Source organism: Gambusia affinis, linkage group LG04 (assembly GCF_019740435.1).
Source record: "Gambusia affinis linkage group LG04, SWU_Gaff_1.0, whole genome shotgun sequence".
NCBI classification, from domain to species: Eukaryota; Metazoa; Chordata; class Actinopteri; order Cyprinodontiformes; family Poeciliidae; genus Gambusia; species Gambusia affinis.
Genome location: NC_057871.1, coordinates 26,715,826 through 26,733,535, shown reverse-complemented (window position 1 = coordinate 26,733,535; position 17,710 = coordinate 26,715,826). Strand labels below are relative to the sequence as shown.

At 39.3% G+C, this 17,710-nt stretch overlaps 1 protein-coding gene across 5 annotated transcripts; it reads left to right on the top strand.

The window, feature by feature from the left end:
* Positions 1 to 279: 279 nt before the first annotated feature.
* tab1 (TGF-beta activated kinase 1/MAP3K7 binding protein 1) lies at positions 280 to 16,361 on the top strand. Of its 5 annotated transcripts, none has more exons than XM_044115593.1 (11): positions 280 to 365; positions 904 to 1,034; positions 1,904 to 2,054; positions 2,226 to 2,321; positions 3,154 to 3,262; positions 6,489 to 6,605; positions 7,805 to 7,916; positions 9,498 to 9,642; positions 9,793 to 10,006; positions 11,652 to 11,805; positions 15,293 to 16,361. In XM_044115593.1, the coding sequence occupies exons 1-11, from the start codon at positions 333 to 335 to the stop codon at positions 15,513 to 15,515; spliced, it is 1,485 nt and encodes a 494-aa protein (XP_043971528.1). In that variant the 5' UTR covers positions 280 to 332; the 3' UTR covers positions 15,516 to 16,361. The 5 variants fall into 5 exon arrangements, with proteins under 5 accessions (XP_043971528.1, XP_043971526.1, XP_043971527.1 ...); XM_044115591.1 differs by having other exon boundaries at positions 15,290 to 16,361; XM_044115592.1 differs by having other exon boundaries at positions 9,793 to 10,009.
* Positions 16,362 to 17,710: the final 1,349 nt, after the last annotated feature.

Here is a 17,710-nt window from a genome sequence, read left to right as displayed (position 1 = left end):
GCAAGTAGAAAAACGATGGTAATTGTTGTCATAAAACATTTTAAGAATGTTATTTTATTACACATCATAATAAACTGAAGCTAAGACCTTTAGTATGTTGCTTTCATAGGCAGCGGTATTATGACTAATGACTACAATCTAGAATGTACTCCAAGGATGCTCCCGACAGAGTCACATCACGGAATTAAAACTAATAAAAAATATAATTAAGCTAATAAAAGCCTTTGTTGCGATTTTTAATTTCTTAACATCAGTAAATGTGCATTTGTATTATCGAAGTTAACATATCGGACACTGCGGCGTGATCCTGAACGCAGCAAATAGCATCCAACATGGCGGCAGAGCCAAAGACTTTGATGCAAAACGTAAGTGAAAAGTGTTGTTTATACCTGATACTGGCAGCTAATATTCCTCATGGACATTACTTTAGCCCCGTTTGTGACTCGCGGGGGTCTTTGTTGCTTACTTTGACACTTTCATTGGCAATTATTGCCTTTTTATAATGCCAGTTGTAGCTATTTTTAGTAGAGCTCATTAGGTGCCTTGCTAACAGTAAGCTAACCAACAACACTTTAAAATGACTGGAAAATAAATACACTTGAGTTAACAAGAAGGAGGAGCAGTGATTATCAGTCAAAAGGCGCAGTGAACCGTGTTTTTCTGGTCTTATTTATTTACAGCAAACTAGCTAAGCAGACTTGTACTATTTTATTACTTAATCATAACACCTGGGGGAGTTTCGGTTTAGCACTCAACTGTCGTATTTTTCTGCTTTTTAAGGAGTTATAATTCATCATATTACACGAGCACACGTGTCATTTAGAAATAAAAAGTGAAAATAAACAACTATTTACACATATTTTCTTATGCTGTTTTATTTTTTTATTTATCTTCTGTTTGCAGCAGCAGAGCTGGACAGATGACCTGCCTCTGTGTGAGATGTGTGGCGTCGGAGTGGCGCCGAATTGTGTGTACAGCCCAGATGGTAAAGGAACCCAGAACCACCCCATGGAGGACAGGCATCTCAGGCTGAGGTGTGTAAGACAGAGCAGCTTCACTCAATTGTTAGCATCAAGATAGTGAAACGTTTTCTTTTCAGAACTTATTTCCTAGTTGGAAATACTTGTAGCGTTCAATATGAACTCGTTTTAACCTAGCTTATCCAATTAACAGATGTGTTTTTATGTTTTTTATAAATGTTTTGTGAGATGTTGGCTGGTAAATATTCTTAAAGATTTTACAAAGGGCTTAAAGGGGCGGTAGCCCAGGGCAGCAAGTTTTCCGGGGGCCTCAAAGACTTTTTTCATTCCTTTTATTTATATATATATATATATATATATATATATATATATATATATATATATATATATATATATATATATATATCGCAAACATTGCACTTTACATAAAACTCAGAGACCCAAATCAAGTTGAGTTCTATGTATATTTGGGGATTTTTATGAATATAAACAATATTCAAGTATTTGGGATGTAATGAAAATGCATTAAATCTTGTTTATGTCATATATATCATTTAGTTGCATGTTGAATTCATTTTTTATTTTTCCCAGCAGTAGTTAGCATGTTGTATTTTTAGGCAGCTGAACATTAAGGTTACATTATCCAGAACTAGCTTCGGGTTAGTTTTCAAAAGTTGGCTCATACTTATCAAAGGCAGCCTTTTGAATCTTGCAGTCTACTGTAAGGTGGGGTCAAAGTTGGATAACCAAAGTGTAAAGCTTTTACTCGAAACATTTAACTCGTTAAGCCAGTTAAATGGTGTTTCTCAAGCTGTTCACAAATTATTTTGTAATTCCTATTGGACATAAATTTGAATATGGCATTACTGCTCTCAAAACGATCAAATTTTGCTCATGCTCCTTGCGCTTTGTCATCCAATCAGAGGCGAGAACTGTTTCCTCTATGGCGTTTTTAACGGCTATGACGGCAGCAGGGTGGCGGACTTTGCAGCCCAGTGTCTGACCGCTGAACTCCTTCTCGGGGATCTCAACTCAAGTCACACAGACGGTGACGTCCGCCGGATCCTCATTCAGGTTTCTGACTGTTTACTGTCTGTCTCTGGAGTCACATCTCTTTTGAGAAACCTTTTATCTGTTGAGTTTTTTTTGCTTCTGATTTAGCAGTTTAATCATTTTTTTTTGCAGCTCCTCTGATGTGTTACAGAGCCGCTGAGCAAATTATGATACGTGTTCTCTTGGTTACAGGCCTTTGATGCGGTGGAGGAGAGTTACTTTAATACAATAGGTGATGCTTTGGCTAAAAAGGCTCATCTGTCCAACTACCTCCTGCCACACAATGAGGTATGCACACATAGAGAGGTGACTATGATACAAAAAAAAGCAGTGATGTATATAAGAACATCAGGTTAAGGCCTCATCAGTCTGACTCAGCTCTCCTTCGCTCGTTGTAGTTTTCCTGTTTCTCTGCTGTTTTCCTGCCTGCTTCAATTGACTTGTTTGTTTTTTTTTGTTTGTTTGTCTGGTTTTTTTTGCATTGGCTTCCACTTGCATTACCCACATAGATGCACCGATCCACTTTTTTTCCACTTCCGATACAGACGTCTGAGGTTTGGCATTGGCCGAAATCAATCTGATACAGAAAAGCTGCTGAATTGACTCAAAACATTTTTTCTAAACACAATGTATTGAATTACAAAGTTCTTAAATATGCCAATAGCTTCTCAAGCTTGGTCAAACGTGTAAAACCAACACAACTTTAATCTGTTCAGTCGGTTTAATTAGTAGAATAGAGGACAAGAGGAACTGAAACTGACAAAAATAAACCGAAAGTTCAGAAAGTTCATTTAGGGTTTCTAAATGTAATGGAAAATAAAGCATGACGTGGCTCAGAGCATAGAATTAGACTGAATAGATCTGTCTTTATATATTGGGCACATTGTCACCGATACCCAGTCTAGAATCTTTTTCAATATTGCGACCGATCGGTGCATCTCTGGTTATCCTGTCTGTTTTTTTCTTATTGATTTTCTCAGTTTCTTTCATCTCCATTTCGCCGGCTTCCTGCCATTATCATCTGTTTTGTTTTGTTTTTTTCTCTGAATGCTTCCCGGCTGGCCAGAATGTGCCGTCCCACAGTCTCTCTCTCTTTCTCTGTCTGTCTGTCTCTCCTCAGAGCCAGAAGGTCCAGGAGCGCCTGAAGGAGCTGGAGCAGGAGGTGTCAGGAGGCGCTACGGCTGTGGTGGCTCTGATTCTCAACAATAAGCTCTACATCGCCAATGTTGGTATGCTTACATGTTTTATTTATTTAAAATTTGACACTTTCTGAGTGGTATTTTTTTATTTGCAACACTGAAGAGGCAGTATCTGCCTGCAAAGGATTGTTAAAAAAGAAAAGTGCTTCCTTCTTTCCACCAGCAGATGTCAGACTTGATGCAGATTTGATTCGTTTGATAGACAGAAAATCTGATATAAATATTGCAGTGAAACTAATTGATTACTTAACTAGACTTTAATGTCTAGAGTTTCAATCCAAACTGTGTTTTCAATATCAGTTGAATCAAAGTTTGTCATCATTGCAAAAGAAAAACACACCATAATACCATGTTTTTGTGGTAATGTGAGAATATTCTAGAACTATTACAACATTTGTGTTATCTAAAATGTGACATGTACTGATGGAATAGATGATTTCTTCTCATGATCTACAATACATTTATTCTCATTTCCTGATCTATGTCCAACTGGTGCAGTTGAGCTTTTTAGAGTGAAATGCTTTTACTCAGTTTTGGTGTTGCTGCAGCTCACTGGCTACAGGACAAACCCTCCAGTCTCCTGAGTCATCGACGTGCCAAACTGTTTCAGGTGTTAGAGATTAGCTGTGATTGACTCTCAGTGTTTCAGCCGCAGCAGAGCTGATGCTAGTGGTGGAGGTGCAGAAACCTCCCAAACAGAGACGCAGTGTAGACTGTGAGCAAACTACTGAACACTCGGAATGCAAACGTTCAACAGTCCCGACGATTTTCAGTCTTTGTCTGTCCTGGAAACCAAAAGGAAGGTTTCATCTGGTATAGATGAGACATGAATCAGCAGCTCTGTTGTCAGTCGATCTGCTTTTATTCCATAAAACAGATCCTACAGGAACTGCTTGAAGCTGGAGAACTTTGTTTGCTGAAGATGCAGAACAGAAATTTCAGCTGTTAGTAATGACGCACAGTGTAACACAGAGCATATTAGGGAAGCAGCTGTAAAAATCAAGAGTGTTGAGGGAGACAGGTTGGTAAAACGCCCCAGTCGGTTTGTCTTTAAAAAGTGATTAGCATGTATGCAAAAGACGAGATTCTTCCTTAGTTTGGATCGAATTATGAAGGAAGTCAGAGTTAGATCCAATTCTGACTTTTATGTATTTGATATAGGATAAAGTTACAAAAGAAATCTTGTTTACTTAGTCACTAATGCAGTATTTAGCAAAAAAAAAAAAGGAAAAAGAAAAAATTGCTAGCTTATGTTTAGGACTGATTTCTTACACAGAGGAATGGCCGCTGGGAGGATCAGGAGTTCAAAGTTTAGCAGGAAGGTTTGAACCAAGACACAAGCGCGCTTTGTAAATGACTGCCAGCTGTTTGTTGAACATATCAGAGCCGGGTACGTGTTGAGCAAAAAGCTGCGCTACATTAACTTTCAACATTTTGCCCACATGAACATAAAACCTTGCTTGACAAACGGGCTGATGTTTTTTCATTTTTTTTCTTTCCTAGTTGAGGATAGAGAAGCCTGATCGTGATTGACATGAAGCAAATTGGCTGCATTGACTGGCCTTGTTCGGCTGATTAGAACGTTACAACACACAGCTTGAGGCAGTTTAGGGATATGAAATCTGTTGGTTGCTCTGGAACTGCATGTAGCATCTGCTTACTGACCCAGAAATGTAATTTTAAAAGTTAATTAATCATTGATCTGTCTTATGCTTCCCCAGCTACAAAACCAATTTGTTTTTGTTTTGTTGTTTTTTTTTTAACCGTTTTAAAGTAACTTCAGATGAAGTTAATAAAGTTTAATGATGCTGCAGAAGTGTCTTTTCTTTGCATTATGGGGCATGTTGACCCTGCAATCCTTTTTGCAGTATTGAAAGCAGAGCTACTTTGATGTTTTGGACATTAAAGTCAGTTCTCAGCAAAGCCCCACACAAAGCGTAGTGAACTTTATCCAGACATTTGATTCAGTACGTCTAACACAAAAAACTCTGCTTGTTTGTGACATTTTTTTTTTAGATCAGCAAAAATGTCTGTATTAGACAGACAATGTAAATAAATAAGTATGTTATTCCCAGAGCAGATGAGAAAGAAAGTCTCTGATCCACTTTGTTCACTTCTGGTACCGATACAGAGTTCTGAGGTTCAGTGTCGGCCGATAACGATCCGATAAGTTGTTATTTATAAATGGAAAATACACGAAGCAGTAGTGAAACCTCCCCACAGAGGTTGGCCTACCTAAATCTTTGAAGTTTGAAGATAAACTGCAGTTCTTTCTAAAGGTCTTGTTTTTTTTATGACTCAGCAATAAGGAGGGCTGGAAAAAAAACGGGAGATTTCCAAGACAAAAATAAGTGCTGCTGACCACAAAGAAAACAAATTTTCTTTTCTTATTTGTCAAAAAACATCTTGATGGTCCCCATGACATTTAAAAATTGCGTTGTGATCTTATCAAAAAGTGTGTCATGACACCGTTTGACATTTTTAGCCTGGATCGAAACACAGATTGGTGTGTTTTTAAAGATGGATTATTAGATATTTTGCAGCGGTTTGACCGTCATTCGTCTAATTTAAGTTTTATTCGTTTACCTTTTTTGTGTTTTGGTCTTTCTTAGAATCACCCTAGAATTTGCTCTTCATTGTGTGTTTCCCAAATTTAAATCCCTGAATGGTAAATAGGGAAAACCAATCATGGCTGTGTTTAAGCTTGTGAACGTATGAATGGATCAAACATTCTCAGCCATGCACAAAGGGCTGAGAATGTTGAATTCATATGTGTAAAAACACGTAAAACATACGTCACTCTAAAAAAAAAAAAACAGAATTGAAAAAAGAAACAAAAATTGATCATTTTGTAAAGTGCGTTTCCTGTTAAATCTGGTGTAAAAATAACTGCATATATATTATTTTAACACTTAAAAAACTAACGAAGGTTTAGATGGTCTAGTTAAAAGCGTGCAGCTGTTTTTTTGTTACATACAACCACTTTGGTTTAGTTTGCTTTTCTTCTTAATAGAGTAAATCCTGATTTGTGTAATAAAGTTACTTCTTTGTCTAGTGCAGAAATGATCTTGTTGCTCTGCAACATTTCATTATGACAAAAACAAGCAGAAGGGAGGAGCTACTTTTTCACAATGTCTCCAATAGAAACAGTATTTATTTATTTATTTTTTTATATCAGATTCCTAAATATCAGATTGTGGTGACCCGATCAACGCTTATTCAGCGTATTGTTAAAATCCTTTGTTTGCGATTTCAGGTACAAACCGGGTTCTGCTGTGCAAGTCCAGCAGCGACGGTCAGAACCAGGTCCTCCAGATCGGGCGGCCGCACAGCACCGACAACGAAGACGAGCTACAAAGACTGGCGGCGATGGGTGAGGAGCGTCGACGTGCTCCCATCTGTGACGCGATGGAAATCTGAAAATGAATGCGTCAGGATTGCCGTAAAAGCAGTTCTTGTTAGACGTGTTTCTTACAGGATAAATGTGTCATTTAGGCATCCAGAGTTTCTCAGTGGACCACAGACCGTCTCACCCGGATGCTAATAACGTGCTCTGCTGAAGGAACGGTTCGTTCCATACCACAGGCTGTAAAAGGACTAACAAGTGACAAATACATTTGTCACTTTATTTTGTTTTTTTTACATTTGTAGCATAACAAAAGATAAGGTATGAGGGTTTTTTTTTTTTTTTTTGTTAAATCAAATATTACAGAAATTTTGCTTTGGTCTGAAACTGCAGTCAGTTATTCATGAGGACCCAATAAGTCGTTTAAATGTTGTCACAAAGACCCTAAATCAACTTTAACCGTGAAAAACAAGAAAATTATTTTTATTAGTACTTGTAAAACAAATAGATAAAATAAAAAAAACCCTTCTGATTTATGTACAAAGCACTTAAACAGAATTGTAAAAATAAAAAGCAAATGCAACTTAAAAAAAACGAACTGAGATTTTCTGAAAATTTGATTCAGAAGGGCGACGATGGAAAAGATGCATTTCAATAAAAGGTGTCAGCTTATGGAGCAGTGTTAACTGTGGGATAAAAGGACCTTAATATTTCTCTGCATTTAAAATAAATTTGAAAACCTTTATGGTGAAGCGATATGGCATGGAATAATGTTGAGTAGTTTTTGTGTGTTTGAAAACCCTCTGTAATAGTTTTCTGAGCTGAATGTCTAATTTTCTTTTTAAGGGGCTGATAATGCCACCTCATTCTTCTTTCTGCTCCTTTTCATTAACACTTTCTTTCACTTTTTACACAAACTATTCATATTTATTATTTATTAGTGAAATGAAAAGTAGTTTTCATTCAACCAAGTTTGCTTCTGTCAGGGATCTCTCAAAAAGAGAGTCAATTTAGAAAACAAATTCAGTTTTATTTACATTTTAGTTGAAATGTCCAGCCTGGTGTCCCGCCAGACTTATAATACAGCCTGGTTAATATTTGGCTGTTTTTTGCTTTCATTGTTCCTCTGCTCCTTATGATTTGTCTCGTGTGTGTGTGTGTGTGTGTGTGTGTGTGTGTTTAATGCCCGCTCCACTGTGGTCTATAGCGTGTCTCCTGTGTCGTAGGTGTGGACGCGGCTCGGATACGGCAGGCGGGACAGATCGCTGGACAGAGCAGCACCAGGCGGCTGGGAGACAGCAGAGTCAAGATCAACTATTCTGAGATAGATCTGCTCAGGTGACGCCTGCCGCCGCCGTTCTGACCACGTTTACTTTGGTTCATGCATGTTGTGTTATGTTTGCGCTTTGTCCATTTCTGAGAAATCACCTGCATGTGTTCACATTTACTATAACACAGCATACAACTTGATTGATTGTGAAAAGCCAGACATTCATCTACAAATTTGAGTTTGTTGGTGCAAAATTACACCAGGAGGCTCAGATACTTCCAGATATTCTCTCGTGTTTTTGATAAGGTGTCAGAGGAGCAACGTGATGGCTGTTGATCCTTTACTATTCTAGTCCAGCTAAATAACACGGTGCAGCTGTAAATGTTACAAAACTTTTTGTTGTTTTTTTTAAACACAACTTAAATGTTTTGGTAAATACATTTTTCTGTTTTTAGATTCTAAAATAAAGAAAAAACATAAATCCTTTGCAAAGAGAAGAAGATGAATACTTTTCCTTCTGTGGGATGTTGAAATTTATGGAAAATGGGGGGAAAAAAGTAAATAATTTCCAACATAATGACAAAAAAAACTACGTGTTTAGAGAACTGTTTCAACTCGCTACCTTTTGATTTCAGGTGCAGCTAAGTCCTCCTCCTCTTCTTCTTCTTCTTGAATATAACATCCATTTTGTTCAACACTCCAGTACCAATGCTACCAAAACCAGCCCTCAGCATGATGCTACCACTGCCATGCTTCACAGCTGTTGTAGTGTTCTTAGCTTTGAAAACCTCACTTTGACTTTAACAAACAGACTTCCAAGTTTTGTCTTTCTTTTTTCTTTCTTTCTTCCTTTTTTTTACCCAGAAGGCATTTTGTCTTGATGCAAATTTTAGTGAAGCTTAAAGCAGAGCCCTTCGTTTGTGTGTGTGTGTGTGTGTGTGTTTTCTTGGTCATCACGTTCTCTGTCCGTCGTGATGCAATAATCTCTCCAGGAATTTCCCTGGAGAGATTATTGCATCACGATGGAAGAAAATTCATAAGGAATTCAGGGTTGTGGAGCCAATTATTTTAAGAAAATCACAGATGTTGAATGTTATATAATCATTCCACGCTGGATGAAAAATGCATCGTTAAACTCCATGTCTGTAAACTCCCTTTATTAATGCTGCATGAAATCAATGCTGTGACTATTAACGAAGTATTTGGAAGTGTTTAGTCTCTCCTCTCTACTTCTCCTCCTCATGGCCGTCGTTACCGAACCAGAGCCAAGCGTCTTTAAAGTGCTTTATTCATAAACACACCCACACGGCAAACCCCTATTTCTTCATTTCCTGTGGTTATCCAATATCCAGGCAAATCATATCCAAATACTTTTGCATCATTCAAATTTTAATCCCCATCAGACACAGAATGAAATCTGTGCTGAATTATTGTCTTACTGCTGCCAAGGAGAGAGCAGAACATCCAATATAATTCATAAAAAAAGAGGATCAATATAATATACTGGTGTTGATGGTGCCTCTACTGTTCTTTTTCTGTATTGATTTTAATTGTTGTTTTTTTGCTGTTTTTTTTTTGTTTCCACTCGTACTTTGCCAGCCATGTCCTCTCTTGTCTTCATCTCACGCGTTTCTGTCTCTCTCCATCAGTGCGGCCAAGGCGAAGCCCATCATCTCTGAGCCAGAGATCCATGGCAGCCACCCTTTGGACGGTGTAACAGGATTCCTGCTGCTGATGTCAGAGGGCCTAATAAACGCCCTTGAGTCCGCCCACGGCCCAGAACAGGTCAACCAGGTTAGCAACAACGCTATTGTTGTTTTTTTTCGCTCTTCAAGCCTCACATGAAACGTCTTTCCACTTTGGTGTTCAAGTCTTTTTTTTTCCTCTTTCCTTCTCAAATGTAGCTATTATTTTTTTAAAAATGATCTCCCCTCTCTTTCGTAGGAAATCGTAGCCATGGTAGCGGCCGAGCTGGCCCAGCAGACCAGTTTGGAGGCGGTGGCTCAGTCCGTGGTGGAGCGGGTCAAGAGGCTTCACCATGACGTCTTCGTGTCCGGCCGTCAGAGAGCGGCCTTCTGCTCTCGGCACGAGGACATGACCCTGCTCATTCGCACGATCAATTACCCTCTGGCGGACGCCGCGCTCACGCCCACACAAGGTAGAAAGTGTTATTCTCGGACGGAAAATTCCCGTTCCACTGCACCGGAGAAAATTCTGGGAAGGTTAAAAACTTCTACAAGGGCTACAAAGCTGCGGTGTTTTCTTTTTATTATTGGCAATTTCCTACTCACAACATTTAAATATGATGATTAGCTTTTATTTATTATTTTTTGCAAACTCAGCTAGCTACCTCTTGCTGAATAATATCTTATTTCTTAGTTTTGTTTTTAAATGAGCAAAAATAAGGTCTGCTAAAATCAACACCTGGTTTCTTGTATTTGTACTCGGTAGTTCACAGAAAGTTGGGATTTTAACACCGGGGTACGGGGATGTGTGTTTGTACCAATCAGGGAGCAGTCAGGTGATAAGTATCATATCACTTATTGTTACTTATCATGATAAGAATTTCAATTTATTGCCGTAACAATAAATTCCAATTAATAAATTAATCAATCAATCAAACTTTATTTGTATAGCACATTTCAGCAGCAAGGCATTTCAAAGTGCTTTACATCAAATCAAACACAGAAATACAATGCAACATAGAATCAACAATAAAAACAGAACATCAAGTCAGGTTCCGTCAATAAATTTGCAATTGATCACGTTTCAAATACAACTCTAAACAAGTGGGTTTTTAGTTGAGATTTAAAGGAAGTCAGTGTTTCAGCTGTTTTACAGTTTTCTGGAAGTTTGTTCCAGATTTGTGGTGCATAGATGCTGAATGCTGCTTCTCCTCATTTGGTTCTGGTTCTGGAACCAAACTGTCTTTACTGTACGTTTGAATGCTAACGGTCTAATTAGTTGGAGCACAAAGTGTTTTTCTTCCTTTACTGTATGAGTCAAATGAGTTACAGTTGCTGCTGACTTTCAGTTATTTGTATTTAATTCACTCTCATTGGCTGTTTAATACAGCACACTGCGTCTCTTTGTTTTAAGTGTGAATAAAAAATGCAAATGAAGGAAACTAGCTCCAGGCAAACTTAGTTTGAACGCTGTGCTAGAAATATTCTTGTACTAATGTTTTTTTCTCAATCTCACAGGAAGATTACTTGAATGCATTTACAGTTTAAACTATTTCGCAATAGTTTTTAAGAATGAAAGACTTTCAGCTGCTTCCATTCACTCCTGTTTTGCTCTTCTTGCCAATTATTTTGTTTAATAACATGAGACGTTTTAGCCTGCTACATTCAGCATGTTGCATCTTTAAAATGAGTCAAAACATTCCTCACTGAAGTATATATGTGTGAAGAGTGTCGTCGTGTTCGCTGCAGATTGTTTTTGACTTTCAGAGCAGTTTCTGTTCCTGGATCGCTCCGATTGTTACAGTTGTTTTCACTGTTTAGTTCTGGGCCTTGAGAAAATGAAATTACGCCTCTTATCAGTGTTGCCGAGAATAGAAAAGATCAAAATAACCTTCTCGGTTTTTGTTTTTTTTAACACATTACCAAAAAGCAAATTTTCACTGAAATCGCACATCGTTCATCACCGTTTAGTTGGAAATATTTTTGAGAAAATGTAAGAAAATGATGTCCCATTCCCCTGTTTAAGCAGCCCATCAACACTTTTGAACGGAGTGGAAAATATGAATAACTGGGATGTTTTGCCTCAGATTTTAACATCTTCACCTGCACCTCTTCCAGGCGGGCGGATCTATCCAGTTTCTGTGCCGTACTCCAACAGCCAGAGCACCAGTAAAACCAGCGTTACCCTCTCACTGGTAATGCCGTGTCAAAGCACCCTGACCAATGGGACTAACACCGCCTCCACCCTGGAGGAAGGCACCCCCACACCGGGGTAAGCTTGGCTTTTTCCTCTCCCTGCTGACTTTCTCCTTCCGTTGCTATTTTTCTCCCTTCTTCTCAAAACGCCGCAGTTTTGTTTTCCTTGCTCAGCCTTTATCTTTATTTCTTTGTTTCTACGGCTGTGGGCGAGTTTATTTTGAGTGTATTTTAAATACGCAAGATTAGACTTCCTCATTCTTCCTCTGCTGTATTTATTTTAAGGTGCTCTTGATTTTCACTCCCCTGCCTCCAGCCTCTGTGGCTGTTTATTTACATTTAGGCAAAGTTTTTACTACCACACACTTGTGCTGTGGGTTGATCTGGGCAGCTTATCATTTTACAGCTGAAAACGGGTATTGTAATATTTAATAATACTCTAACACATAGCATATGTCAAACACAATAGTTTTAGATGTGTTAAAGTACTCAAATTCACTGTAGTTGACAAAAAACTTGCTGCTATTTCAGTGAAAGGAGGTTCTGCAAAATATTGATGCAGGTGAGCTGATTACAAATAGTTTTTTAATAAATCAGCAAAAAGAGAAAAACTTGCATAAAGTTGGTAAAACAAAAAACCCTGAATTTTGCATTGCATTGTATAGACTAGTGGCGCAGTTGGTAGAGCTGTTGCCTTGCAGCAAGAAGGTTCTGAGTTCGATTCCCGGCCCGGGGTCTTTCTGCATGGAGTTTGCATGTTCTCCCTGTGCATGGTGGGTTCTCTCCGGGTTCTCCGACTTCCTCCCACAGTCCAAAAACATGACTGTCAGGTTAATTGGTCTCTCTAAATTCTCCCTAGGTGTGAGTGTGTGTGTGAATGGTTGTTTGTCCTGTATGTCTCTGTGTTGCCCTGCGACAGACTGGCGACTTGTCCAGGGTGAACCCGCCTCTCACCCAGAACGTAGCTGGAGATAGGAACCAGCAACCCTCTTGACCCCTCTAGGGGACAAGGATGAACAGAAAATGCATGGATGTATAGACTAGTGCTTCGTAATGAGAGTGGCCCTACAGGACATAATGTTTAGTTTTTTATAGTTTTCAGGGGGTTTTTCTCATGGGACTTTTATGTGAGCCAGACGTTTGTCTCATGCAAACATCTTCATCTGTGACTTGAGGCGGTTGCAGCTACCGATACAGCTGCTAACATACCCTAGCTAGCTAGCTAGCATTTTCGTGTCAGTCATGGGTAACTGTGGAATACTTAGTTTAATTGCAGGAAATGTAATGTCAACATAGCAGCTTGTATTAAAAAGTGTTTAATGTGCGTTTGAATGCTGGACACTATCAGGGGAAGTCCGACAACGAAACTTCTAATCTTGTGAATATATAAACACCGAGATAACAATTTGCTTAAGCTGTAGTTAAGAGAAGGTAAGTTCATGAAAGAGAGCGTTCATTATTCAGAGTTTACACAGTAAATACCACGAGGGTAACATATTCTGACGTCCCGCTCTCCTGAACGCAGCTCACCACCTTCAGCTGACAGAAGCTTTCTGAAGCTGACAGAAAGTAAAGGGAAGAATACAGCTGCAGTGCCATGGATGTTTAAATCCAGTTCAGAGTTTAAACTGGTGTTGAAAATTTTTTCTGTGGTCCTTTTTTGCAAGACTGACAAGCAACATGAGAAAATGGCACAGAAGATCTCAGGAAGGTCAAGCAGGAAGCAGCTGCTTGACAGAACCCTTTTGTTAGAAAACAATAAAAACTCAAAACTTCCCAGGTTTCGGTTTGTGTGCACTGCCATTTGTGACAATCTGCGTCTTGATATGCTAACTCCATTCTAAATTAGCTTGCAGTTTAACAGCAGTTTCTCTCCAAGCTGTTCTTCCTGAATATAATTTAGCTCTGACTGAGATTCACTTCCCTCATACGCAAAATATGACAGTTGATCTTCACTTTCATAATCACTCGTTTTTCCTGTCTGCTGCTGTTGCTTTGGGATTAAACTGGAACTGTGACTCATGGCAGACTGTTGCGCTTCAGGGAACCTCAGCACAGGCAGAGTCACTACATAAACAACAAAATGCAAAACTGAGACTATTCTGATCTCCTTCTACTTCAAGTGAGGCGTTTTGAGTCGTCAAAACGCAACACTAACCTTAAAAAAAACACTTGGAGAATATTCAAAACTTGCCTCTTTCAATTTCAGCTTCTGATGCAGTGCAAAACAAGCTAGGTTTAGTCACCGGGTCAGGATATGAGACGTGAAGTATTTAATTAGTTTTTAGTTTATTTCATTTTAGATCAGCATTTTAAAATAGAATTTATCTGCGGCAGTAATAATTAGAGGTGGGAGTTATCGACTGAGTTAATCTAAAAGTAATTAATGATACCGCTGACTAATGAGTAATTGATAAGTGGCCAAATTTTTTATGTGGTGAAAAAAAAAACATTAGTTAATTTAAAGATTATTTTTCGTCAATTATATTAAATATTGTGGCTCACGTTATTTAGCTCAGTCGTATTTATAAAGCAAATCAGGAGCCAGTTAGGTTGCTGAATTGAAAAATAAGACATGAAAATAATAAAACATGTGAGACACTTAACCCTCCTTGAACAGAGAGATAGACAGAAGTAAGTTAAGGTGATAACTCAAAGAGTGTTTATATTTCAAAAACCCTCGCGAGGCTCTGTTGGGACTGTTTCGTATTCCGTTCTTCTATGTCACCGCCATCTCGAGTCCTGTATCAAGTGGCTCCGCTTAGCCTAAAGGTGACCAGCGGCGCCCTCTGCTGGATGGCGGTCAAACTACAACACTAAAAGGAGGTCTAAGCTAATTAATTGAAAATCATTGGAAACTAGAAATTAGTGAACAATTGCGATGTGATTAAGAGTTTGCATCCCTATTAATTATACATGTTTTACCTGACAGGATAAGTGTTTGCCAGCCTCTTTACTGTACAGTCTCTTGTATAACTGACGTAGCTAATAATACGTAGCACTTCAATATGGCTGCTGTCTGTGCAAATCGTCTTTATTTAGTCCTTCTGAAGGATAACTACCCAGGTCCACCTCCTTTGTGAGTTCCAGTCTCTCTCTCTCTCTCTGTCTTTCTCTCTCTTGCCGTTTGACTCACATCTCTGTTTGTCTCTTCTTTTTTTTTTAAACTGGCCCTGGCTTGTCGTCCTCCGTCCTACTCTCCGTCTTTGCCTGTCGTTTTTCCACTTCTCCGTTAGCATGCTGAACCCGACCGCGAGCCAAGCCTCCGTTGACATCCTGCAGCCTATAATTGAACTCCCCCTTCCCCATCCCTCTCCTCCCCCCCTCTCTCTCTCTACCTCCGACTCCTCTCTCTCCACCACTCCTCGTCTCCGCCTCCCTCTCTCCACCTCTCTGTTTTGTCTCTCCACTCGTGACCTGGACCTCTTTCCTCCGTTCTCCTCGTCTATCCCAACCCTCATACCTGCTGTCTCCTCTTCCTCCTCCACTGTTCCCTGCCACCCAACTTTCTCTTCCTCCCTGCCATACTCCTCCTCCTCCTCCTCCTCTTCTCATCCCAGCAGCCAGAGCCCTACAGCCACCCTGCAGTCCACCAACACCCAAACACAGAGCTCCAGCTCCAGCTCGGGGGATGGAAGCCTGTTCCGTCAGCGAGGGAGCCAAGCAGCGCAGCCCGACGAGACGGGCAGGGTCCCACCCTACGTGGACTTTAGTCAGTTCTACCGACTTTGGGGAGGGGACAACAGCGACAGCCAAAGCACACAGGGAGGCCTTGGACCCCAGTAAGGAGGAAAGTCTGAAGGAGGGGCATGAGCTACAAGGAGAAATGTTGTTTTTGTTTTGTTTTGTTTTTTTAATCAAACTTGTGGATTTATGAACAATATGTACTGCAGAAGAGACTTTGTGAGTTGGAAGGGACCGGGGCTTTCTATTATTTCTACAATGCAAACTGTGAGGAAGTGGCGTCACACCACACCCCAATTAATGTTTGCTTCTCTTTGAAACAAAAGCAGTCAGTAATCCAGATTGTTGAAGTTCCTGTTGAAAGCAACTCCAGAAGCTGGACAAGGATGTTTTATTCAAGGCCTTAAACTGTAACTAATGAATGAATGAAAGCGTTTGAAAGTACATTTTTTATTTGCTATCCAAATATATATATATATATATATATATTCTATCTCCGGATAACTTAAGAACTCGTCTGTGATTTCTTTTTTCTGTACACATTTTTCTCATCATTATAGTCCATTTATTTTGACTAGTAGTGGGACCCGATTAAAATCTTTAGTTGAGTTAATCCAAAACTGTATGTTGACAAAAACGAGCAACATTTTCAATTCAAAACCCCCTTTGCTGCCAAATTATTAAATACGCTTGAATAGCGTCACTATCACTATCGTCACCAGCTCATTTTAACACAACATGAACACAACTCTGAACTTCTCCAGAGTCCCGTCAGATTATTATTTTTATCAAACGCAGAAATTCTGACACTTCTTGCACGCTAAAAAATGCCTCCAAATATCAGTTTGGAGGCATTTTATTATTATGATCCATACACTGTCATGGATTATAATAAATGTATATTTTGCAACCATATTACATAAAAAAATAACTCGGTGATCATCTTCAGTCACTGTTGGGGTTTTATTTGTTTAATGGTTCCTGATTGGCTAATTTACATTGCAAAACCACCTCAGAGCAAATCTCACAGATTTTTGATGAATATGTCTGGCAAAAGTCATAATGTGCCCCTTTGCACAATGTTAAAGTAATTTTATTGTTTCTATAAATACATTTGGTAACACCTTATTTGAATAAGGCATTTTACTTTGCATGTAAAAAAAGGAAAGGTTACGTACTTTCATATTATAATGGTGTAATGTATTTATTTATAGAGCTGCGGCTCTCCTGGCTCTCTGCAGCTCTACCCAAACCCATTTGGTCAGACCTCTGGAGAGGAAGACTCGGTTTCTTTTCATATAATTCTGCGTCAGACTTCCAGCTGTTAACACCTTCACGCATTTAAATATGACAAGTTTAAAACAACAACAACAAACATTTTAACCTTAAACTTTTTCTGACCTTCTGTCCAAAACGGCTGGAGAAAAGAAAAGAAGTCAGACAACAACTTTAGGCGGCAGAGCCAAAAGACTGTTTTTATTATTTGTTTTTACGTTTCCCAGCAGAACCACTAATGGGGCCGTTTGGCCAACATCCTGGCACATTGTGACACTTGACCTTATTTCCGGGCGCAGACTAGAAAACTAGCAACATTTCATTAAGATATTTCTATATCAGAATACGAAAAGAAACACTTGCAGTTGTTTTTCTGGTTTTGTTTGTGTGGGGCTGTTTACATTTGTCAGACTAGAACCTCCCCCTGCCCCCCCGACGTGAACATGCCACATGTTTGTGACATTGCTGTCCTTGCTGGTCGTCTGGTTCACGCATGCAGCGTGTTTGGATCAGTCCGCACCTCGCTCGTGCGTCTCAGTGCACCTCTCTCTCTACTGGGGGGGTGGGATAGGGTGGGGGGGCTCTTTGTGTTGAAGACAGCCTTACAGACACATGTTTTGAGTTACCAGCCATCTGTCACCAAGCAAAGCTTCAAAACACATTCTGCACACGTTACAGAAATTTGGCGGCAGCAGAGTCTGGAATTGCGGTCGACATGAAAATGGTTTATCGAGTCGGGGGAACGGCCTTGTTTGTTTGAGAAAACAAGTTTCTGCCCACGGCCACCATCTGCAGTCCATGTTTTTTAAGAAACGTGGACGGGTTAGTAGGAGTAATTATAGTACAGGAAGTTTAAATTTGTATCCCTAAATATGAATTGGTATGTTTTTTTTGTTTGATCATTGTTTTTTCAATAAACGTTAATAAAAATCTGCTGCAGGGATGAACGAACCTGCATTCAGATTTCTGAGTGGAGTTAATCATTTCTAAACTTCTCTATTTATCCCCGTTTTCCTAGATCT

What these genes read in the sequence shown, in the direction of transcription:
- tab1 (XM_044115590.1), top strand. Translation starts at nt 333, where the DNA reads ATGGCGGCAGAGCCAAAGACTTTGATGCAAAAC. An exon ending in GCTCTACATCGCCAATGTTG is followed by an intron (nt 3,263 to 6,488) that starts GTATGCTTACAT and finishes TTGCGATTTCAG; the next exon opens with GTACAAACCGGGTTCTGCTG. An exon ending in GAAGGCACCCCCACACCGGG is followed by an intron (nt 11,806 to 15,289) that starts GTAAGCTTGGCT and finishes TTCTCATCCCAG; the next exon opens with CAGCCAGAGCCCTACAGCCA.